This window comes from Corvus cornix, chromosome 1 (genome assembly GCF_000738735.6).
Source record: "Corvus cornix cornix isolate S_Up_H32 chromosome 1, ASM73873v5, whole genome shotgun sequence".
Lineage (NCBI taxonomy): Eukaryota > Metazoa > Chordata > Aves > Passeriformes > Corvidae > Corvus > Corvus cornix.
In genome coordinates this window covers 110,137,761-110,161,363 of record NC_046332.1, presented here as the reverse complement: position 1 = coordinate 110,161,363, position 23,603 = coordinate 110,137,761, and the positions used below count along the sequence as shown (strand labels likewise).

General features: G+C 47.1%; 1 protein-coding gene and 1 long non-coding RNA gene across 4 annotated transcripts in view; one reads left to right on the top strand and one right to left on the bottom strand.

Moving 5' to 3' along the window:
* Positions 1-6,041: 6,041 nt before the first annotated feature.
* MID1IP1 (MID1 interacting protein 1) lies at positions 6,042-8,870 on the bottom strand. 3 transcript variants are annotated; one of them, XM_039552207.1, is made up of 2 exons: positions 8,296-8,498; positions 6,042-7,909 (listed from the first exon to the last, which is right to left on the bottom strand). In XM_039552207.1, the coding sequence occupies exon 2, from the start codon at positions 7,758-7,760 to the stop codon at positions 7,266-7,268; it is 495 nt and encodes a 164-aa protein (XP_039408141.1). In that variant the 5' UTR covers positions 7,761-7,909; positions 8,296-8,498; the 3' UTR covers positions 6,042-7,265. The 3 variants fall into 3 exon arrangements, with proteins under 3 accessions (XP_039408141.1, XP_039408146.1, XP_039408135.1); XM_039552212.1 differs by having other exon boundaries at positions 8,093-8,304; XM_039552201.1 differs by having other exon boundaries at positions 7,820-7,912; positions 8,296-8,870.
* The window catches only part of LOC120410031, a 32,593-nt gene continuing 17,663 nt past the window's right edge, over positions 8,674-23,603 (top strand). Inside the window, exon 1 of the long non-coding RNA XR_005601954.1 lies at positions 8,674-8,752. This is a non-coding gene — a long non-coding RNA (uncharacterized LOC120410031). The remainder of the gene's footprint in view (positions 8,753-23,603) is intronic.

Here is a 23,603-nt window from a genome sequence, read left to right as displayed (position 1 = left end):
TCGGGACTGCAGGCTCTGGCGCAAGGAGCCGGCGCCTGGCAGAGGTGGCACATCAGTGCTCGTCCTGCCCGGGACGCCAGCCCCGAGCAGCCGCCAGTTTCAGTGATACTGAAACTCATCAGCATACAAACCTCTTCTGAAGATGGGACTCAGATGACACTTTCACAACACGCTTAATCCAGTCCACTTGGAAGTGGCTGCCAAGAGGGGAGGTCCCACTCAGCCTTCTGGCAGCCCGTTCCCAACCCTTCCTCCAACACCAGCCTGCAGCTATTGCAGCTACACCTTCTGCCGCACGAGGGAATTAGTACAGCTGAAAGATTTTTTCCTCTGCTAATTTTGATCTGGATCAGCTCCTTAAGTCTGGTAACTCCATTGCTGCATGAGTGCTGGTGCCAGCACAACAGAACCGGAGAGTTCACAGGGCTGGGATGAGGGTCAGGGGACAGCACAGAACCAGCTCTCTTGGCACGGCCTAAGCTTAAACTAGTCAAGAAATAGTCACTGCTGCATCTTAAAATAAAAAACCCTTCAAAAATATTGTGTTCTTAGTTTGGTTGTTGAAGTTAAGGCTTTCATGACTGTATTCACCTGGATGAGGAATTATTTTAGTCTTTGCTAAATACCATATACCAATACCAGTGAAAGTGGAAAGAAACCTACTGCCTGCTTCATTACAATCAGACTTCTCAACTTCTTTAAATGAGGCATTTTTTTTGCATCACACTGAACTTGAACACAAAAGCCAACATCAGAAATGCAAAGGCCATGATCTGCCAGCTCCCCTAGTTTAACTCGTCTCTGTTCAGGCTTGCTACAGGGTGTGTTTTCCTCCCAGTGTGCGATGCTACAGTTAATACAAATGGCAATTACTAGGGCACGTCAAAAGAGGAGCACTGCACACATTAGCAACAGAAACCAGCTTTCTGCATTGTTGGCTCTGCCTTCAAAACAGCTGTTTAGACACTGGTATTTCTCAAAGTATGGATTGGTGATCAGCCATCACTACTGAAACTTTTTAAAAAGAAAAGTGTCTCCACATAAAAAACAGCAGGTTAATAAAAGAAGTCAAGTTTAATTACAAAATTCAGACAATAAAATACCATGAAATCACTTAATACTCCTATTATTAGTAATTGCAGTTCAGTTCAAAGCTGAGAGCTGGCTGGGTGACAAAATGAGCTTGGTTTTCTAGGAATTTCAGGGAGGAAAATTCTCAGAGAGGTGAGAAAAGGAATTGGGAAGGACACATTGGTTATGGGGTGAGAAAACTCCCCACTGTTATTCTCCCTTCCAAACACGGTACAACCTGGTGTAAATCCCTGAAGGAATGGTTCACCTTTCATCCATCTCCCTGGTCCAGCACATACACCCATGACCAAGAAAGCAATCCCAAAGCACGGGGGCTGCCATGCTGCTGTGCTGTACTCTGGACCTCGGCTTTAGGCATTCTGCCCACCTTCTCAGTTCAAATACACATGAAAAGGGAGATGCACTTAAAAAGGTTCAGCTAAAGTGTCTAAAATTGTGTGTCTGGGCCTGTGGGATATTGACCCTGCTATTTGTACCCCAAAGTTGCTAAGATAAAACAGGCCAGAACAAAAAGACAGCATCATATTAGAATCAGATGTATGTAGATATACATGATTAAAAGATACAACTGATACTATGAGAGACCTTACAAATAGGGGGCAAATTCATTCACTGTTTTGTGATTTAACACAGAGGCACCTGCTTTCCCTGTAACTTCTTCAAGCTTCTTCTGTGCCATGCCTTCCAGAACAAAATTCAAAAGCACAAAAACTGGAAGGTGTTTTCCTCATTCTATCACTCCGGGTCAAATAAGGATATTTGAACAGGGAGGGAATATTACTTTTTACAAAGAGTGCCCATTCTGGCAGTTGGCTACCAACAAAAAGGTATACAATTACTGCACCCCTATTTGCAAATTTGCTTTTGGAAAGGAGTTTATAGCTTCATTCCTTAAAACTAATTTTGATCCAAACTTGTCATGCACGTCTGTGGTCTGGAAAAAAAATTATTTCGTAACATTAGAACTAACACATTCAGGTGTTTCTGCTTGTTTAGGGATGACAACGACAAATAACAGAAAAGTGCATGCAAAGCTGGAGATGCTTTTGCAATGCTCACCTTGATTACACTTCCCTCACATTTTATGGCAGGTTATAACCCAGCGTGCTTTTCTTTTTTCCCTGCATGTGTTATCACTTAAGATCTTAGGAAGCAACTGAGGTCGCGTGCATGAAATTGTGCAAAGCATTTGACACTGTCCCACACAAGATCCTTGTCTCTAAACTAGAGAGACATGGATTTGATGGGTGCACAACTCCATGGATAAAGAATTGGCTGGTTGACTGCACCCATGGAGTTGTGGTCAATGGCTCGATGTCCAAGTGCAGGGCAGTGACCAGTGGTGCTCCTTGGGTGTCAGTACTGTTCAGCACCTTTGTTGGTGACATGGACAGTGGGACTGAGGCATGCTCAGCAAGTCTGCCAATGACACCAAGCTGTGGGTGTGGTCCACATGCTGGAGGGAAGGGGTGCCATCCAGAGGGACCTGGACAGGCTTGAGAGGTGGATCTGTGTGAACTCTGTGAATTTCAACAGTGTCAAGCACAAGGTCCTGCATGTGGGTCAGAGCAATCCCAAGGACAGACAGACACAGGCTGGATGGAGAATGGGTTGAGAGCAGCCCTGAGGAGAACAGCTTGAGGATGTTGTTTGATGAAAAGCTTGACATGATCCACCAATTTGTGCTCACAGCCCAGAAAGTCAAATGTGTCCTGGGCTGCGTCCCAAGATGCAGATCATGGGAGGTGATTCTTCCCCTCTACACTGCTGTCACGAGACCCCACCTGCAGTGCTGCATCCAGCCCTGGGGTCCCTAACATAGGAAGGAAGTGGACCTGCTGGAGCGAGCGCAGAGAAGATCACAAAGATGATCAGAGGTGCTGGAGCACCTTTCCTAAGAAGACAGGCTGAGAGGATTGGGATTGTTCAGCCTGCAGAAGGGAAGGCTCCAGGGAGACCTTACAGCAGCCTTCTGGTACCTAAAGAGGGCTACAAGAAAGCTGGGGAGGGACTTCGGACATGGGCATGTACAGATAGGACAGCAGGAAATGGGTTCAAACTCAAAGAAAGTAGGTTTAGATTAGATATTAGGAAGAAATTTTTTACTGTGAGCATGGCAAGGCACTGGAACAGGTTGCCCAGAGAAGTTGCGGATGCCCCATCCCTGGAAATGTTCAGGGCCAGAGTGGATGGGCATTGAGCAACCTGAGCTAGCAGAAGGTGTCTCTGCCCGTGGCAAGGGTGCTGGAAATACACGATCATTAAGGTGTCTTCCTACCCAATTCTATTTCTATGATCTCTGAGCTCCTTGGAGTATGGTACCTAGCACACTGTTACCTAGATACAACTAATAAAAACATTAAAAGTTTAAAGTTATTAATAATAAAAAGCAATACTTCCACTCAATCCTCTCCCATACTCAAGACTTCAGGGAAGTAAGTCAGTGAGGGAAAATTGCTGCAGAGTTTTCCACAAAGAGATTAGCTCTGTACCAAATCCAGAGGCATAGAAAGGAGATGCTTTATTATTTTTTTTTTCCGGTAGAACAGGGTGCAGAGCTTACGTACAGGAAAATAAGATCCTAACACAACCTCCCCTCTGACCACTAACACTAGTGCATATTTCAGCAAAGCCAATCTGCTGATGACTCATGTTGTCTTGGTGCAAGAGCCTGTGCAGGGGGGGAGGACACAAACCACTTAACACACGTAGTTAGAACCGTCTGCAAGGAAGAGCTTTCAGAGGGAAAGTAGGAAGGTGACAGCGTAGCCTGACTCAGCCTCATCTGCTTCCACCAAGCACTGATCAGCCCACGATTCTTGTTCTTCCCATGGAAGCCACACCCATCCCCAATGCCCTTATTTTTATACAGAGAGAGAGAGAGAGAGAGAGAGAGAAAAGCATGGATTTCCCCTCATTTGTCCTCGTTTTGTAAACATAAAAACAAGAGTTGACTCATGAACTATAATGACAGATACTGTGCACTTTTATATATTAAGTGATGCATGCCATGAGCAATGTTCTTGAGGCTCCTTGGCTGTAAGATACCTTCTGCTGTAATCAATTTGTTAGTGCAAACAGTTCTGAATCTCATTATTTATTGCTCTTCTAATGTCTGCCTTACTCTATATGGAGTCTATTTCACTTAAGTGAGCTAGAAATGACAACTGCTTCTCACAGTGCATGTGGATATCCCCTGGTTTGAGCACAGATGTGGTAGCTTGGCAAGTTGTCTTTTTGCCTGTGTGTGGCTAAGAAACTAAGTCACTTCCCAAAGTATTTGAGATCATAAAGATACTTTTTACATTAGACAGATGTAATTCATCATTAACACTTACAAGCACCAGAATCACTTTACCAGAGCAGCCTAAAGGTTTGCTGAACTCTGTATATAATTGGGAGACTTAAAGTGATTCAGTCCTTCAAAAGGAAACATAATTCCTTAATAATAAACCTAATTGATGTATATTTGAGTGCTGCTCATGGAAATTTTTTCCAATTCAGCATCTAACACACAAAATCTGCATTAAGACTGCAATCTCGTCCTTGCTTACTGCAATGCCAGGAGTCAGCATTCATGTAATTGCCTGACCACCCCACCTTTTAGGCCAAGTTGTTTTACACAACAGCCAGCAGCAAAGTCTCATCCCTTGTCCTTTGCATGAGCAATACATCCCTGGTTTTATCTCTTGTTGCCTTCACCCTGCATTAAGAGATCACTTTCTTGATCCCAAGAGCCTCAATCCTCTCCCATGACCTTGAGAAGGGGAAACTCTAAAGCAGCTCGCAGGTGGGAGGTGGTGGAGTCTCTTCAGCTGGTGTGACTCTCTGCAGGTTTTGCATGGCTGAGTTGGGATTATCAGGGCTGCTGCCAGCCCAGCAGCTGGGCCCCCACATGGGAGCCACGTGCAGTTCAGCAACTGCAGCTTAGTCACAGAGAGAGGCAAGGCAAACCCTTGAATCACAGAATCCTCCTTGTCCTGTTACCCAAAGCTTTACTGGTAAGGAAATGCACTAGATTTCAGCTGCTCTTCCACCGAAACTTTTCTCGGTTTTTTTTTAGAATGCAAAGGTAATGGATGCAATACTCACGGCTGTGCTGCACTAATGTAACACTATTTTTGTGACATTACTCATAGTCTAAATCAGCATCACACTGTCTCTTGTGCAACATTTAAACAGTATTGTCTAAACCCATACCAGGAGAAGTTACCAGGAGATCAAAAGGCACACGGGTGAAACTGCATGAGGTGCTTTTGTCTGAGGTTTCGCCGGCGTTCCCCAGCAGAGGCTGTAATGTGGTTTCCAGCTGATGGAGTGCAAGGCCAGAAGGGAGCCACACAGCAGAACAGGTTCTCCCTCTCACCCTTGACTTCAGAACAAAACTTTACCATCCAGCACAGGGCACCACATCTTTTGCATTGCGTTAGTCTGACTGTGGAAAGACTGGCAAGCCATGTTAGGAAACCAGGGTAATCCCTTTCCCTGTTCCTGACTTTTTTTCCTGGCATTTTCCCAAGAGGGGAGGGGAAGAGGAGTTAAAAACATTATGAAAAGAACAAGCATCGCCAAACTAAAAATTATCCAGCCTTACAAAGTTCTTGTTTACCCCAGAAGAGAAAAACCTTCTAAAATACATATTTTTAAGCATAGATGTAGGCTGATTATTTTAATTTACACAAATGTCTGCCTACTCCATGTCTGGAGTGCTCATGCTTTACTACAATGTCCTAACAGTTGGGCTGAAAAATAAAGTGCTAGGGAATATTTCAATTTAAACAAAAATATCATTGAAGAGAAAAATTATTCTATTTTTAAAAGAAAAAAGCCCCCAAACCAACACCACTAAACAAGCCCTATATTTGATGACAATAATACAAAGTGAAATCTCAGTATAAAATGTCTACAGACTTGGCATTCCAGTGCCTGAGAAGAAAACTTACATTATGTAAGGACTTACATATTTATTAAACATTTATCCTCTGTTATATATTGTATCACAATCAGTAAGTGCACTTTAATATCAGAACTTAATATTAGAACACAATATAGACATCCAATTCCGAGGTACTTTACTTCAACAAATGGAAAAAAAAGTAGAGAGAAAGAAATCAATACAATCTGGATAACACAAAACCGATTAATTCATGGTATCCAAGGAGGATTAAAGGAAAGAAATGCAAGAGACTGGGGAGGCAAGTCTGCCAGACCTATTCGGAGGGAGAGAAAAGAGGTCCCCACAGTACATTAAGATACTTCCCAAAAAAAGCAAGAGTCATTCCTAGGCTTTGCTCCAACTTCCATGAATCGCTGCCTGCAGAGTAACCATGACTCGCTCTTCTCAGATTTTGTTAAAGAGGCACTGACCTTCAAGCCAACACTCACATAGAGCAACTGCACTGTGCAGCTGGGAACAGCTTACCAAAACTCAAACGGTTAAATTTAGTATGGTCGTTCAAACAGTTTAGATATGCCAAGTTATCTCATCACTGCCTAACTGCTCCCTTTGATGGGAAAAAAAAGGCCACAAAAGCCCCTCTCTTGCACACGCAGATTTCTTATCTAGTAAGGCAGCTCTGACTGTAACATAGAAGAAAAACAGAAGAATTCCAGATGTTAAAAATATCATTTAATTAAAGAAAGATAAATCATACCAAAAGTTTAGGTCACTCTTAGTTAATACATTTGCATTTATTTTAGAATATACTCTACATCTGAGTAAAAAAGTTTTAAATAAACTCCAGTACATGTACAACCGTGGGACCCGCCATCTCTCCCACAACAGAGGGATGCTCCTTAGCTCACTGGGTTCCCTCCGGGGTAACAGAAGCAATTTTGTGCTAGTTTCGTTATGTTCATCGGCTTCAGCGGAGCCTCCTTCTCAGCCAGCAATGCCACCACCTCGTACACGTAGGGGTTCAGCGTCCCCACCCAGGCGGGAACAGCGACCGCTCGCCCCGAACCGTACAATGAAAAAAACACGGGGGGGGTCAAAATAATTAATAAACTAGTACTGATTAATTTACATCTCTTTCTCGCTTGTGCGTTGATAGAAAACCTGCTGCAGTCCTGGGAGCGCGCACGGAAGCCTCGGCCCGGGGAGCTGCCCTCGGCCACCGCAGCAGCAGCGGCAGCGCCGGGCAGCGAGCCCCTCGCCCCGCTCCCCCCGGCGCTCACTGCCCCCAGCTGCTGACGCCGATCTCCTGCTTGTATCTGTTGGTAAGGACGTTGGCCTTGCGGGTGAGCTTGGAGAGGACCGAGTGGAGTCCGCTGAGGTGGTAATGGAACTGCTGCTCCAGGTCCTCCTCCCCCTCGCCATCCTCGGCGGGCCCGCCGCCCAGCTTGTCCTTCTTGCGGGCGGCCTCCTCGCCCGCCGCCGGCTGCACCACGCCCCACTCGATGTCGTTGCGGATGGACTTGAGCAGCATGTAGTGGCTGTACATGTCCCTGCGGGAGAAGTAGGCGCCGGGGTCGCCGGGCGGCAGGGCAGCATCCCGGGGCGGGCACACGGCGCCCGCCGCGTCCAGTTCCTCCAGCAGCAGCGGCACGTCGCGCAGCAGGCTGGGCACCATCACCGTCTGGTCCATGTTATTGACGGCGCCGATGAAGCGATTCATGGCGTTGAAGAGGGAGTACTTCTGGCTGTACGAGTCGCAGATCTGCATCATGCTGGCGGCCGGGCAGGCGTGCTCAGCGAGGCGGCTGGGACCGGACCGCGGGGCTCCTCCGGCGGCGACCTCTTCCTCCTCCTCCGCGCTAGCGGCACCGGCCGCCCTCCGCCGCGGGTTGGGCTCGGCGGCTGCTCACGATCAGAGTCCTGCTGGGAGGCGGTGGCGGAGGCGCCGGGGTTAGGGGCTGCTCTCCCTCCCCCTTTACCTCCTCCCTCCTCCAGCCCGCCTTCCCGTCCCCTCCCGCCAGCGCCCTCTCCTCCTCCCCCGCCGCCTTTATCCCCAGCCCCGTGCCTTTCCCTCAGCCTCTCCCTCCTCGTCCCTTCTCTCACCCTCCACTCCTCCGCCTGCCCCGCTGCAGCCGCCGGGGCTCGCTGCGGCCGCTCCCCTCCGTACAAAACGAGGCAAGACGCAGAACTCCCCCGCAATTCCTCCCGGGAACCGGGCGTGGCCGAGGGGATGGCAGACCCCCACCGCGCCAGTAAATTAAAATTCAAGCGGTCCCCAGCCGCCGTGCCGCGGTGATGGCACCCACCGTAATCCGGAGCTGTTTCCCGCCGCCCGTGGCCGCGCTCCCATCCCCGGCGCCGTATTTATAGCGCGTATCTTACAAAAAGGTGTTCCCCAGTGCCACCCCCCGCGCCGCCACGCCAGATAAAGGCGGCGGGCGGCCGCCGCGCCGGCTCCGCCTCTCGCCCCCCGCCGGGGGAGGGCGCCGGGAGCACAGCCCGCACCGCGGGCATCCCGAGAGGCCCGGGCCGCGCGGGTTGGTGCTGGCGGCAGAAACTGCGGGGCTGAGTCCCCAGGGGAGCCGCTGCAGTCCGGCGGCGGCTGCCTCGCACCCCAACCCTGGGACAAAGCAACGGCGGCCACGGAACGCTCCCGAGCGCCGGTCCCGCCCCGGGCGGGGATCGCAGCGAGGGGCACCGTGACAGAGCAGCGCTGCGGGCCCTCCCCCCGGGCCGCGCCGGGGCGGGGCGAGTGACTGACAGGTGATTGACAGCCCTTGCCGCGGGGACACGCGGGCCCCGCGTGCTGCCCGCGTTCTCCCGGCCCGCCCATTGGCTGCCGGGCGCGCGGCGAGCGTGACACCGGCTCCGCCCCCCCGCGCGCCGCGTGCCCCAGCGCCAGTAGGAGCGGGCGGCCAGGCGGGGAGGGCGCAAGGCCCGCGGGCCGCGTCGCCGCCTCCCAGCAGCGCGCCGAGAGCTCCCCCGCTGCCGTCCCGCGCCGCGCCAGCCCCGGGTCGCGGGGAGAGGTCGGGCAGCCTTTGGGCAGCCTTTGGGCAGCCTTTGGGCAGCCTTTGTCTGTGTCCCGGCGCTGCGCGGGGCGGCCGGCATCACCCCACAACCTCACCTCCGGGCCCATCCAATCGGCGCGCCGCCCGGCCGCCCCCCGCCAATCAGCGAGCTCCGGCAGCAGCCAATGGGAAACAAGAGCACCCCCCCGCACGCCCCCGCCCTGGTAACAGGCGGGTTGGCCGCGAGCGCCGCCGCGGGTCACGTGGGGCCGAGCGGCGCGGAGGGGGGGGGGCGCGGTTGCCGTGGCAACGCTCGGGCATCGCCCGGCGGCGCCGGGGCCGCGGCGGGCGGAGCGGCAGCGCTGGCGCGCCCCGGGCCCGCCTCTCCCGCGCCGCCGGGGGCCCGCGATGCGCGCACGGCGGTAGCCGGCCTCGGCGGGGCGCGGCGGCCTGCCCGCAGCGGCGGCTCGGCCTCCCGCCCTGCTCCCCGCAGCCTCCGCGGTGCTCGGCTGCCGCCAGGCTCCGACCCGAAAGCAGGAGGCCGGTTCCCTGGGTGGCAGACCGTCTGTGTGAGGGATGGGACCGCGGGCAGCTCGTGCGCTGCGGTTATTTGTGATTAAGCAGTAGCCAGAGATACGGACTGGTATAAAATGATGAGCTGTTAGCAGATAATTCACTACAGGGAAAAAAAGAAATAATCTCACCAGGCCAGAAAATTGGCCACGACTTACATTTGCGTCTTCATATAGATGCAGTGTGTCATTAATAGACCATTAACAGTTTTTTTGCCTTTAATTGAAATACAGCTTACACTGAACATTCAATAAATTGGAAAAAGCAATAAATCTTTAGAAACAAGGGGAATTGGTTTATTGTCCAACTTTCCAAATTAAAACAATTAAACGTTTGAACAAATTAAAACTGAAGTTTTTACCTGAGGTTACAACGTACTGGCTGGGGAGGAGAAAGAGTTGGCAAAAACAACCCAGCTTGGAGCAGCAAAGGGGGAAAGTACCTGAGACTTCAGTGTGATGATATTATATAAATTATGGCCTGGGCATTAGTAATTTTCACCCACACCTATCTTCTTTGTTTCCCAAAAGGTATAGCCACACATTCTGCTTCCAGCCTGGCTTTAAATGGGTTTAAATGGCTTTAAATGTTTGCTTATTTTAGTGAGGCGTGTGCCTCACCCGTTAGGCTGAGACGGATCATACTCAAGTCAAATTTAGCAGCATAAGGCAATTGGCTTTTTTATTTATTTATTTTTTTTTGCTTCCTTATGTTCTGATCAAATTTGATATGCAGCATAAATGTCCCTGGTGCACATAATGTACATCATGAACACAAGCCTGGGTAGGTTTGATTGCTCTTTGGTTAGAACAAAATAAAGGAGCACATATTCCTTACTCCTGTGGTATGTAATTGACATAGGTGTACACATGAGAGAAAAAGAGATGGCACTTTTTCTACTCTTAAGAAAAGGTGATCCCATTTAAGGCATAAACTTTTATATGCAAGTGGCATTTGTTTGAAATGTGTCCTCTTCAGAATGATCCAGTTATCGTGGCTGTGCAGGGCCTAGAAGGGGAATCAGCTGGAAACCCCTTATCGTGCCCTGAGCAATGAGGAAGGTTGCATGTTCACTATCTGGCAGTCCAAGAAGGTGGAAACGTGTACCTTTGCCCAGCACAGTCCTGGATAAGGAGACTAACATGAAAACATGCAGCAGTAGTCTTTATCCAGCACCTCAGCTGGATGGAGCACTCCTGGTGTACAAGCCCAGCAGTGTGGGGGTGAAAACACCTTTCTGCTCAAATAAACTTGGTTCCGCTGTTCAGGAAAGCAGGAGTCACATAAAACTTACTATATTAGCTAAAAACCTTTATTTTTCTATGAAATGAATGAGGGCTGGTGGTGTTCAGCCCTTTCTGGACAAGAGCCTTCTTTCTTTCTTTCTTCTTCCTGAAGAAGACCAGGGATGAACTATAGCTGTTACTATTTAGCTGTTCTTGTTACTGAGCTATTAATGGCATTAACTGTTTGACTTAGCTGTAAACCAGTCTTTAGCCCCAGGAACACTGAGGTTAGTGCTACAAAGGTTAGCTATAGGAACAGAGCTGCTATGGGCCTGTCTCCTCTGGCAACATTAGCAGCTGTGCAGTGTTTTGCAAGCAAAGACTGATGATTCTGTCAACTTGCGTGGGTTTTCATACCATTTTCGAAGCCTATCTAATTTCTCTGTTCAGTGGCAACAGGATAACAAACCGTCTTTGTTCACAGTTTTCCCAAGACACGTGCTGGCACAAAAGAGGTGCCACTGGCACGCTGCAGACCAGAAATGGCTACACTTTGGTGGCTAGGAAGTTGTTCTGCTGCACAGTGTTTGCAAAATAAGATGAGATCTTGTGTGGGCAAGAAGTGATAAATATGTGCAAATATTTAGGATTGCAATTCTGCAGGCTGGGAGCACCATTTGGGCCAGCCTTCTAAGGGCAACATCTCTTGGGAATTTCACTTCCTCTCATAATCTGTTGTCAATGTGACATGGCAGATTAGAGTTCAGCCTTGGAAACTGTGAGTTGTTTCCTTCTATTCCTATTTGACATACATTTTTGCTCAAACTTGTGAACTGCTCCCATCATTTTGGGAGGCAGTACAGATGCACGCATTTAACACTTTCTCTTTCTGAAAGCGAGTCCAGTTGTACCAAACACTGAACCGAGGAAACCCGTCATTTCTTATCCAGAAGGAATGTATGTAAATTTATCATCTTAATTGATGCCTCTCCATGAGGTTCATGTAATCAGCCCTTGTAGCTTAACGTGCTAATGAACAGGGTAAGTAGAAATCTAATATATTAAAGGAATGCAGACCAATTTGTCTGAGCCCTGCTGAGACCTGCAGTGTACGTTTTGCAAAGATTTACTCATCTCTCTCCTATCTTTCACTTAGCCGCCTTTTACTCCTCTTTCTGTTGATCCTCTGCAAGTGGAGTGATTCTCCAAAGTGCACAGAAACCTCTGTGAGGATGTGCATAGGGGTCAGGAGGATGTTTGGAGAAGGCAGTGACGATGGTAAATCCCCTTTCCCTCTGGCACATGCACAAATCTGCACAAAACCGCACACTGCACAAGAGCTCCGTGTCCTCACATCTCGACACAGAGCAGCCACTGAAAAGTGAAAAGTGTGGGATCCAGCAGGAGCTCTGCTGGCAGTGGGATCAGGGACCAGTGCTGGGCAGGTAGGTGGCTGTCTCAGGCAGCTGAGCTCCTGTGAAGCCCCTCTGAGTCGCCTGGCTGCAGTTCGCACCCGGGTTTCTCCAGGCCTGTCAAGTCCTTACTTCCTCAGCTTTCCTGGAAATCATTACATGCACAGCTTCAATCTGTTTGCCAGTTACTGTGTATTTCCAGGGCCTGGGATCAGCTAGCTAGTGCTGTGAGGTCGAAACAGGCTGAATCCTTTTCCTCCTTAAAGGAGCCGGTGGGATAAATGCTGCCACAGATTGTTTGCATGGCATGTGCGTAGCATCTCTCTCCCCTATCTCTTGCCAGCCTCATCCATCTTCCCTGGAAGCTGGTCTGAGCAGGCACTGCAGTGTGCAGTGCCCAGGACAGCAGCGGCCCTTTTCAAATGGCTCCTTAGTGCTGCCATAATAAGCCTGATAAATAAAACATGGCTTGCAGACACGGATTTACTGGAGAGGGCTAAGGGGGCTGTAGCTCCCTCATTAGTATCTCCCGGTGCAGCATGTGTGCTCCTCATTATGTGGCACAGTGGCGGTTGTCTAGTCATCCATGATGAGGCTGCAGCCACTCCAAGGATGCACCAGGGATCCCAGGGATTCTTTTTTTTTTTTTCTCCTGTGTTAATAATTGGAATTTAGAAGTAAAAAAAAAAAAAAAAGCTTGAATATGAAGAGGATGAAGGGGAAAAGATTGCAACTGGGTCTGATTTTTTGTCCCTTGTGTCTCTGTAAGTCAGCAGCAAACGCAGAGAAATCCGTATAGCTGTGCTATTATGGAATTGGCATGAGCAGGATCGAGACCTTTGTATTCTACAAACTCCTTTTTTTGGGGAGCTTTGTTACTGTTCATTCTAAAATCCTGCTCATAAACTTGTGGGTGAAGTATAAACTTTACCATCTCCCTCACATTTTTTGTCTTCTGTTCAAGGCAAAGGAAGCAATTTGGCTGATTTCAAGTCCCTCAAAGATAGGGACTCAGGAATCTGGGTTAATCTGAGCAAGGCTTGTGGAGGTTTGATCCAGCTTTTCTTTCTGGCCATCGCTTAAATCCCTCCTACCTCCCGCATACAAGTTACAACTGCATCATCTTAGTAACCCTGTGACCAAGAGGCATGAGAGTCTCCTCTGAGACTGTAATCTCACTCTAAACAGCTCTCTGGTGGGTGCTCGTGAGTGGCGATACATCATGCAATTTTCTCCTTTAGAGGCTTGCGGTGTCATCTCCACCATGATCGCTGCCCTGCCTGGCCAGTGCTGGTGAGCCAGAGAGCAGGGCCAGCCTGGGAGCGTGTTCCTGGCACAGCTCTGCACGGCTGGGGAGTGCGTGGGGTCATGAACAGTGTTAGCAAGATCTGCCCCTTCCTCTTTGCCTCTCATCCATGCTCTGGCAGGAAAGAAACCTGTTTAGGATGGCAGGAGACTACTGGTGTAGCAAAGTAATCCTCAATAAGCTCAGGACTTTTCTGTAATGGTATTTAATATGCAGATAGTCAAACGAATGCCACCATGATGTATTTTTATGGACAAATATTATATATTAAGCCCTGATTTATACATTTGAGCGTAATACCTGGGGCTCTGAGGAGAGCCTTTAATCTCTGTCAGCGAGGCAGCACGCATGCTAAAGCGCCGAGTAAATCTGCACAGGAGCGCTGAACTGAGCGCAGCATATATCAGAGTTCTCCCGCCTGATAAAATTAAATACACGAGACCACCTTTCTGTGGCATTACCGGGTTGATACGCAGGGGCTGGCACCAGGAAATACAGATCTGTACTTCCCACTCGGACCCAAACCTGCACCATTCCTGCTGCTTCTGCCGTCCCAATCCCAAAGGTGCCATCTCAAGCTCCCAGAAAACGTTCCTGGGTGGAGGAAGGTCTCTGTCCTCGACTTTCCCCCTCTGCTTCTATCACCTTGCTCCCATGTGACTGCCTGGGTGCAGCTGAGGGGGTGCCAGTGCCCTATTTCCCGTTCACCAGCACGTGTAGTAAGGTGAGCATCGTCTCAGTATGGGGTTCTGCATTTAATAATCTCACCAGCTCAACTGTTTTTATCTGAATCTTCCTCCTGAACTGATAAATCTAAATTGCACATTTTCTAACCCGCTTTAGCTGAGGGGGAGATCTCGCAGGTATCCTCAGGTGACGCGCGGGCTCTGCCGCGCCTCTCCGGCTCCATCTACTGCACTTTTCTGGGACTGCCGCCCCTTCCCGTCCGCAGGCTGGCGGCTCCCGCAGGAGCTGCCCCTTTATCCCGCCGAGCTGGCGGAAAAACGGGAGCTCTGGTTTTGTTTGAAAGGCTCGAGCTGTCCAGGTGGTGAAACAAATACAGTACGCGTTCATACAGTCCTATAAATTGTAGTTCATCGTTGTAAACCAGTCACTGATTTTCAATGCCTGGCTTGCTGGGTGAATTCTTCGCTTCCCGGTGCTCAGAAAGAGAAGGAGCAGAACAAAGGTGGCCACCGTCACTGAAGCTTTCCGTGCTGGCTGATGGAGCAAGAATTGGGGCCATGGCAGGACGAGGGGCTGGAGGAGAGCTCTGTGTGGGGTGGAGAGGCCCTACATGGGAGCAAATCTTCCACTTGCTGCTGGAAGATGCCAAGGGGGAAGATAGCAGCTTGGATTTCTGCCATCTGATGGGGACTTACAGGGTGGGACTAGAAGCAGCCGAATTTTCCTGTGAAAGTCCTATCTCTTCATTTTACATTCAGTATTAAAAGAGAAGCTGCTCTGAAAGAATATCCTACTTTTCGTGTCTCTGTTGTTCAGAGCTGACATGGAGGCGTTACGTGTCCTTATTATAAGCGCTCCTATTATAGTGTGGTTTTAGCTGAAGGATGCTGTATGGTTAAAGATGACTATTACAACCAAAAATAGTACCAGAGCTTCCCAAACTTATGACTATTATGAATTTGTATGATTAATATTTAGTTGCTCTACAAAAAGCACCAAAAGCTGGAAGTCAAAATCAGAATGAAGTTGTGCTAGGGACTGCATATAACTTTTTTTTAATATATCTATTCATAGTGCATATTTCTGTAGGTGATAGATTAATATAAAAATACTGCCAGTCTTTTTCAGGGTTGTAAAACACAAGGTACATCATATATTATTTTTTAATTGAAACTCAGATCAGCTGTTTGAAATGAATTTGTTTCAATGGCAAGTAACATATTTTTCCGCAGTCCTTGTGAAAACTGGAAATAAGGTGGATTTGGCAGCTTAGCCTATGAAGTTCTGGAGCAAATCCGTAAACCGAAAGACCACAGGGTTTTGTCCTGGCTTTGATGAAGTTCTGAAAAGAGCTAAATTAAATCCATGCTGTAGCCATATGTGTAATTTTGTTCTACTGGAATAGCTTATAGCTGTCAGTGAATTTCTCTGTACTCCCAGCATTGTGTAAGAGATGACACAAGAACCTGAAGATTACTCTCTCCAGTAGTAACATGCATTTGCAGCCTTAAAATTATTACAACAGCATTTTTTCATTTACATGGCTGGAGAGAATCTGTTTTTGCAGTAAATTTGTATTTCAAAGCAGATTTTTGTGTCCATCATTATCAGTGGTTTACAAGATTTCTCTTTTTTTCCCTCCCATTTGGGGATGTGGGAACAAATGAAATAAACCCATCATAAAAAATAATTTTGTCCAGGTGGAACATAAATCAGCCAAAAAAATATTATTCTACATGGCAAATAAAAAGCATATGCTGTATTATTTAAAGCACAGCCTCCATATTCACATACAAAATTAATGCTACAGTGGGAGGTAAAACTGATGGAGGCAGACAATGAAAATATTAGGAGTAAAACATCATGCCAGGAACAATTCAAGCAGAGCCACTTGCAGGGTCATGGTCGTATTCCATTTCAAATGGGCATGGAAATACACTGTGGGTTATTCTTCTCCAGAGATGCACACATAATAAGCACCTGCTCCCCATGTCTACTCTTCCCTTTTAACTGTTGATTTATTGGATGTTTCTGAAAGCTGTGGCCAGGCTTGTGAGGGATATATAACGTGGTGCCTGCAGGAAGGAACGGGAGTGGGCAGCCGAGCTGCCACACTTGCCGTCCCTACTGTGGGGTGAAGGGCTGAGCAGGATTCACAACAAAAGCTGGCTGCTCCTCAGCTTCCAAGGGGAAGGACACCACTGGAAAGTAAATCATAGTCATTGTGCCTGGGTTGCACCTGGGAAAGTCGGTAAAAAATTATAAACTGTGTTCCTTGCCTCAGACTGGAGTAAATGGTGGATTGAGAGGAGAAACACACAGCGTTCAGCAGTCTAAGGCACCAAAAGGGATCTTTGCCATCACTAGCTATTTGTCTTCTACAGCATCAAGGGAATGATATATGAGTATAAAACATAATATTGCATGTGTTTTAAGGTAATTTTCAGAAGATTATGAAACCACTCTTCTTACATGTGTGAGAAGGTACATACCACATACTCCCTACTACACTGGAGACAGTACCACCAGCAAATATTTTATTCTCATCCTGGTTCTCCCTGGGTTGGGGGAGTTTCACTCCATTCCTCCTCTGAAGTGGAGCCTCACTAAATAAGGAATGAACATAATCTTCAGATAATGTTGAAGAGAGGTCACTACAAAGAGACTTTGAATTAATATAATGTTTATCCCTGTAATTTAATTAAAAAAAAAAAAAAACCAACCCACACAGTGAACCTTCTTGCTCTTTGCCCTACTATTTCACTATTCTCTTCTATTTTCTTCTCTGCAGCAAGAGTGGAGCTTTGCAGCGACGAGGTCTTGAGATATTCTAGTCTTGGCGGTCCTTGAGATGTAATGGCACAGCATGCCCATTTAGAAACAAAAGAAAGAAAGAAAATTATGTTTAATTAAAAATGTGAATCAGAAAATGTAGGGCTATTGAGAATCATCCTGAACTGCACATTCTATGTACATGGCTAAAAAAAAGATGCACTGCAGCAACTGGAGTAATTCATGGTTCAGTTCCCCTATGATGGTAAGCAGTTTATTGACCTAGAACTACAAAATCATTCAAAATTACATTTGGCAATGCTGAACTTCTGACACAAATCCCCTGATGTAAGGAAATGGAGAGGGCAGCCACACAACCTTCCACTGAGCCCTGCTGCATCTTTGAACAGCAGCAGGAGAGGTGCACCAAGTTCAGAAAGGTAGAAGAGCCATATAGGAGCAAGGAACTCTTGCATTTTAGCCCTGGCTCCTTCAGTGGTCCTGAGCCAGTCACCTTGGGCCAGACATTCGGGTGTTAATGAGTCAGAGTGCAGGCCAGGCTTTACACAGAGCTTCCTGTGCTCATTCCTGAGCCCCTTGGACCCGACTTACACACCCAAGAGCATCAAGGTGTTTAAAAACCAAGTCCTGATGGTGTCTGCTGGGAGCTTTTGAAGTAGTATCCCTAAGGTCTGACCTTGCAAGCTCATGATGGAGCTGTTAGTCCACCCCAGTTACAGATCTACTTGTGGCACCTCTCAGTCAAGGCAAGGCCTGGCTCTTTATGTGTTGTCACCTGCAAGGAGACACAGCCTTGGCCACCAAATTTGCTTCAAGGACCTGTTGGGGCTTTCTTGTAGGAGGAGTGCATGGGCAGAAAGAAAAATCAGCAGACCTTATCACTTGCCTGGCAGGTTGGTTCCTGGCTAGGAGAGGATTTTTGACTTGGTATGAATCTCTCTCTTGGACAGGCGTGTTGCAAGGAAAACGTGTTTCCCTGCCTGACCTGCACACATGGATCATGTCTGCTCTACCATGTAACTGGAAAGGAGATTTGGGGCACAGCTCTGGCGGAAAGCACAGCCAAACTTAGAAAGCAAGCACAGCTCCCAAAATGGGGGGGTGTGAATTTACTCTCTGATGTCTTTCAGCTCTAGTAATCTCAAGTGGTCCAGTAATCTCAACTGCTATAAATAACACCACAAATGTTCTCCTGCAGAAGCTTTATCTTTTGGCTGATGCCACCCCTTTAAGTGTTAAGACATTGTTGTGCCCAGTTTTTGCTGTAGCCAAATGGGACTAGAAGGAAATCAATAGCCCCATTTTGCCTGTCACTTACTTAAGCTTGATTTGAACCCATGTTTGTAAAGCTGAAAGCTTTTGTAATCCATTGTTGTTGTGCCTCCCACAGCCAGCCCACCTCTGAGAATTTCATATTCCTACATTTTAAGAAGAAATATGATGGACAATGAAAACACGTTTGTTTAGTTTTAGTATGTTTAAATCAACACGTTTTGTTATTAAGGCTGTGCTAAAAAAAGACTGCTTTGAAAGGAGATACATCTGCTCAGAGCAAAGGCTTCCATAACTCATTCAGAATTATTGGTCATACCCACAATATTAGTGGTAAAAATTGATTATCCATTCCCACTCGCTTCACGATCCATAGCATTTTTTTCATTCATATTTTAAGTTGGTTTATACAGAGCGAAACAGTGTTATTTGAATAGCCAAGGACGAGCATGATACATCCTACTAAAAGCCCACACCAGCAGAAAGCAGGATTTTTTTCATGTTAGTCTTGTCCTGCCCTGAAGGTAGAAATAATCTAGATTTGGCAGGTACCTCTTTCCACCCTGAGGAGCAAATGCCCTTCTTGTCAGTGTGTGTGCACTGCCCACTTAGGCTCATTGCTGCCCTTTTATCCCCAAGTGCAAAGTCTGGGACTTGGGTTTTCTAAGATTCCTAGCTCATTTTGGGACTGTCACCAGCAACTCATAGAAGGCAAGGGAGAGGAGGAAGGACTGAATGTTGCAAGGATGGAAAAAAAAATTAAAGGGGGGGACACAGCTCAAAGCTTCTGCAAAACTTTCTGAAGGAAAGATGTTTTGAACATCATGTTTCAGCAACATGGGCTCAGCTGCTCCCGAGAAGGGGACCATGCATAAGACACCTCCAACAGGGTGACATCATGACCATTAGCATCCAGAGCCTTATACACTCTCGTGCAGCTGTAGGGGACAGGAGGAGCACTCCTGCCATCAATCCTGTGTTCACAGGCATTGAAAGGGCAGAGAAGTTTGGAGATCCCTTTCTGGTGACTCTGTAAAGGTTGCAATCTCCAACTTAAGCTGATCCTTGGAGTCCAGCAGTTAGATATGGTGGGACAACAGAGGTTACCCTTAAAATGGTATAATTTGTAGTGTTGCAGTTGTGAGGATGAGTTTATTGACATGACCATAACCTTAACTCCCTGTTAAAAGAGTGGTTAAACCATGACACTCCCTTACAAAAAATAAAGAGGGACTTACTGGCCTGCCCAGAGATTTTTTTCACTTAGACCTAAAAGATTTTGGTTATTTGATGCAAAACTGGATCCTGAAGATTCCACCTTTCCCTCTCTAACTCCTTTTAGCATAAACAGGTATTATCTGCACACAAGGGAAAAGGGAGAACAGACTACTAATAAAAATACTTCACACCTTAAGTGCATAGGTGGTAGCTTCCCTCACACAGTAAAACACCCAAAGCATAGACTGACGAGAGTGAAAGGAGAGGTGGTTCCACTTGGGACTATTAAATGTAAATCTCTTTTTGTTCAATAAGGAGACGAGACAAGTTTTGCCACTCAGCTGCTGTGTAATCTCTGTTGGAGCGAGGACTGCTTGTCTTGCACGGGATCCCGAGCTCCTGAGGGCGACTGCAGCGCAAACCACTAATGCCAGCAAAAGCAATAAGAAAACCAGCCACGTCTGCATCCTTACAGTCCCCTCACCTACGGTGTTGATGAGCTGCATCCCATCTCTAGGGCGCGATCTCTGCGGTTCACCGTGGTTTGAAGGAGGGAGGCAGGGCATGCGGAAGGGCAGGGCAGGGATGCGCAGCCCCTCCTCCGCGAGGTGCCCATGGGGACCGGACCCGCGGCCCCCGCTGCCGGGGCCGGGGCTGGGGAAGGCGGGAGGCGCAGCCCGGGCTGCGCTGCCAAACCTGGCGCTGCTTTGCCATCTAGTGCCGCGCGTCCGGATTGCAAGAGCCCGTGGCCAGCATCGCACGGAAACTCAGCTTTATCGCCCAGCTGGAATTACAGGATCTTCAGTTTGGGTTGTTTTTGGGGTTTTTTTAACATTAATTCTCATCAATATTTCATGTGCCGCAATGGCTGCACAACCGCATCTCGAAGAAGCGGTGGGTGTTTCGTGCGGTCGATAGCAGTGGGAAGGGAATACATCACTGGTGGCCACACGAGCTGCCTGGGGCTCGCTGGGAAACCCTTCCCTCATTGATTTGCAGCCACCTAAGAGTGGATATTTGGTGTCATTCCTGGTTTAGGGTTGAAACTGTAAAGGAACCAAAGGAACCAAAGCCGCCACAGCACTGCTGCCGCCACTCAACTTGTTTGGCAAATGAGGCTTCTTTGAGTTGTGAGTGACATGATTTACAAGAGAAGGCTTGGGAGCAGAGATGGGTGAATCCCTTTCAGTGACATTGACAATGGATCCCATCAGTTTTGTAGACCCTCCCTCTCACCTGAAAATTTTCCATGAGTAGGTCACCATTTTCTCACATTAACTTACTCTTCTAAATTATCGGGTCAAAAACTTCAGTGAACATAGGCCATCCCTAAAGGATGTGCAGGCAGTTTATTGGGGGGCCCTGGAGTCACAGGAATTATAGCTGGTTGACTGAAAGCATGGGAACACTGTACTAAGCCTTTTGGTCCAGACACACGGGGCTTACTCATGTGTATGAATTTCTGATTTACTCTCTGAAATAATTCCCCCCTGTTCATTTAGAGAGTGCTGTGTCCACAAACTTCCAGGCTTTGACATTTTTAAGACTATAACTAGATATGAAAAAATGCCTGAGATGCAAATCCAACCTAATTTCCCATAAAGTACAAATTAATATTTGCTGAACCTTTTCGTTTTAGGTTTAATTCCAACAAATTCTAGTCACCTCTGAAATAGAGAGGGCGTAGGTAAGTGAGTCTGGCTGCCTCACAATCAGTTCCCAGCATGTAGAACTAAAAGGTCTCATGCTTCATGAACTGAAGTTAACGGGGACAGGTTTGGACTTTGAATACCGTTTCCTTAAAGAAGAAAAAAACAATCTTTTTGTTGGCAACCAGTTTCCAGAGGAGTCTTAGAAATTATTTCTGGTTTTGTTATGTAAAACTTCCTTCAGCAGTTGGATTCACACAGGCATCTTTACAGGCCCAAGAACTTGTCACAGGGAGGAGCTGGCATTGCTTGGGTAAAGGAAAAGCGCATAAACTGTGTGCCAAGCAGCTTAAAAAGTAGATGATGACGAGGCAAAGCAAAAGGAGACTGAGTTAAGCTGGAGAGTGAGACAGTCAGAAAGAGTGAAGATAACAATAATAAACTAATGAGCTGTTTTCCAAGTGCCTCTCCCACTGCGCAGGAAAACAGGGCAGCAGATGTGCCACCACAAAGAATACCTGGCAGCTTTCGGGTAAAGCCGTGCCACACCCTGTAGGCTTGGTGAGCTATGAATAATAGCAAAGTTTCATTTCACATGCTAGCACAGGCTATATTGTCATCTACAATTCAAATCTTTACTTATGAGGTTTTCTGGTTTGCTATCAAGAGAGAATAACAAAGAAGTGCTTGAAGACAAGATCCAGCCAGACCTGGTTTTCTACAGATTCATGGCTTAAGGCTGAGCACCTAAGAGGAACTTGTACTGTGTAATAGCAGTTATGCCTACACTGTGCCCTTTCCCTCAGCTGGAAATATTAATAAGGTCTTTTCCATCCACCTTTCTGCTTTCATGCAACCCACAGGAAATGTTTGTCTTGGGCATCTTTGGCCCTCTGTCACATTTGGTTAAACTGGGTGGTAAGTTTAAAAACTGTTGAGGTTACCTGGACTCAAAATCAACAAATAGCTTGAATTAGTCTTTTTTCCTTAGCAAACTCAAGTTATACAACGCAGAGTTGGAGGGATAAACACTTCAGCCTTCAAAAAGAGATTGTATTGCAGCAGAAAGGATGACTTAGAAAAGGATGACCTTCTCTAACCCTGGCAAGCATTTCCATCATTATCAGCAATAATGACTAATAAAGTAATAAAAATAACAACTGAGCTTTTATGTAATAGCTTACATCTCGAAGTGGTTTTCAACTTCTTTTCTCCACTTTCAGAATAATTCTCTCAAAATTCATTACATTTTTTGCAGTGTTGCTATAGCCCAGTCCCTTCTTGGATAGGATGAAGACAATCACATGGATTGCAACACACTGCACGTCAGTGGAGGGAGAGGAAATTTTAGACAAAGACATTCAGATAGATTCCTGCTCGGTCATAAAATGTCAGGGTTTCTTTCATATTAAAGCAAGGAAGACAGGACTTAAACAGTACATGTCTTATTCCCTGTTTTTTTTGGCTAGACTGGACAAACTGTGAGCATCATTTTAGGTGAGACACCCCAAAGCCAATCTCCTGTCAATACAAGGAGCTGAATTTGGATCAGAGTTGTTCTGTGAGTACAGAAGCACAGCGATGTTGATTTTGTGAGATGTGCAGTGATGTGCGATCGCACAGATCCTAAAACATCCAGAGCACACACCAGATAATGCCTCAGATCCAAACTAGTATATGCCTCTCTTCTGAGGACTTGAATGCCAAAGATGTGTTCAAAGGCAGAGAACAGGCCATTGAAAAGCCTTTGAAAGGATTGCTGCTGAGCTGTGGTTCAGTTTAACTTTTGGGGCAGGATATTTGCTTGTATTCTTACAAAAATGTGAGCTGTGGAGTCTCTGCATGTATTAGGATATGCATACAAAGAGACAGAGAGGAAAAATTACTGAATACTTTACACTTTACAGATTCTAAAATTGATGGTAGTTACATGTTTGAGGGGAGGCTGAACTCACCTGCCATCAGCACAAAGACAATGATTCTGCCATTTAGAAAACATGCAGAAAGGGTACTATAACACTTATTAATTATTTTCTCTTTCCAGTATTTCATTAAGGTGTTATTATTATTGTAATTATTGTTGTTACTTTTATCCCAGTGAGTGTACACAGTGAATGACTAAATAATTTGGACAGGCAAAGCTTGATTGGGAAAGAAAGGGTTTCTAAGTACTTCATTTCCCCCCATCTTTTTCTCTCCAGAAAGGAGAATAAAATCCCATGGTTTTTGTGCAGAACTTGGTGCAGGACACAGGCAGCAAATAATTAAGCATTCTTTTCTGACAGCTCATCTTAGGCCTTCCCTGTGTGCCAGTGAGGGTAGAAGGGGGCTGCATGCAGCCAGTGCTTGGTCACTGACCCAAACTGTGCCAGAGGGTCGATGCCAAGCACGGCCAAAGCCTGGAAGATGGGCATAAACAGCAAAGGGTAGTGGGCTTGTAGAAGGGTCAACACCTTGACCTTTAGAGGGA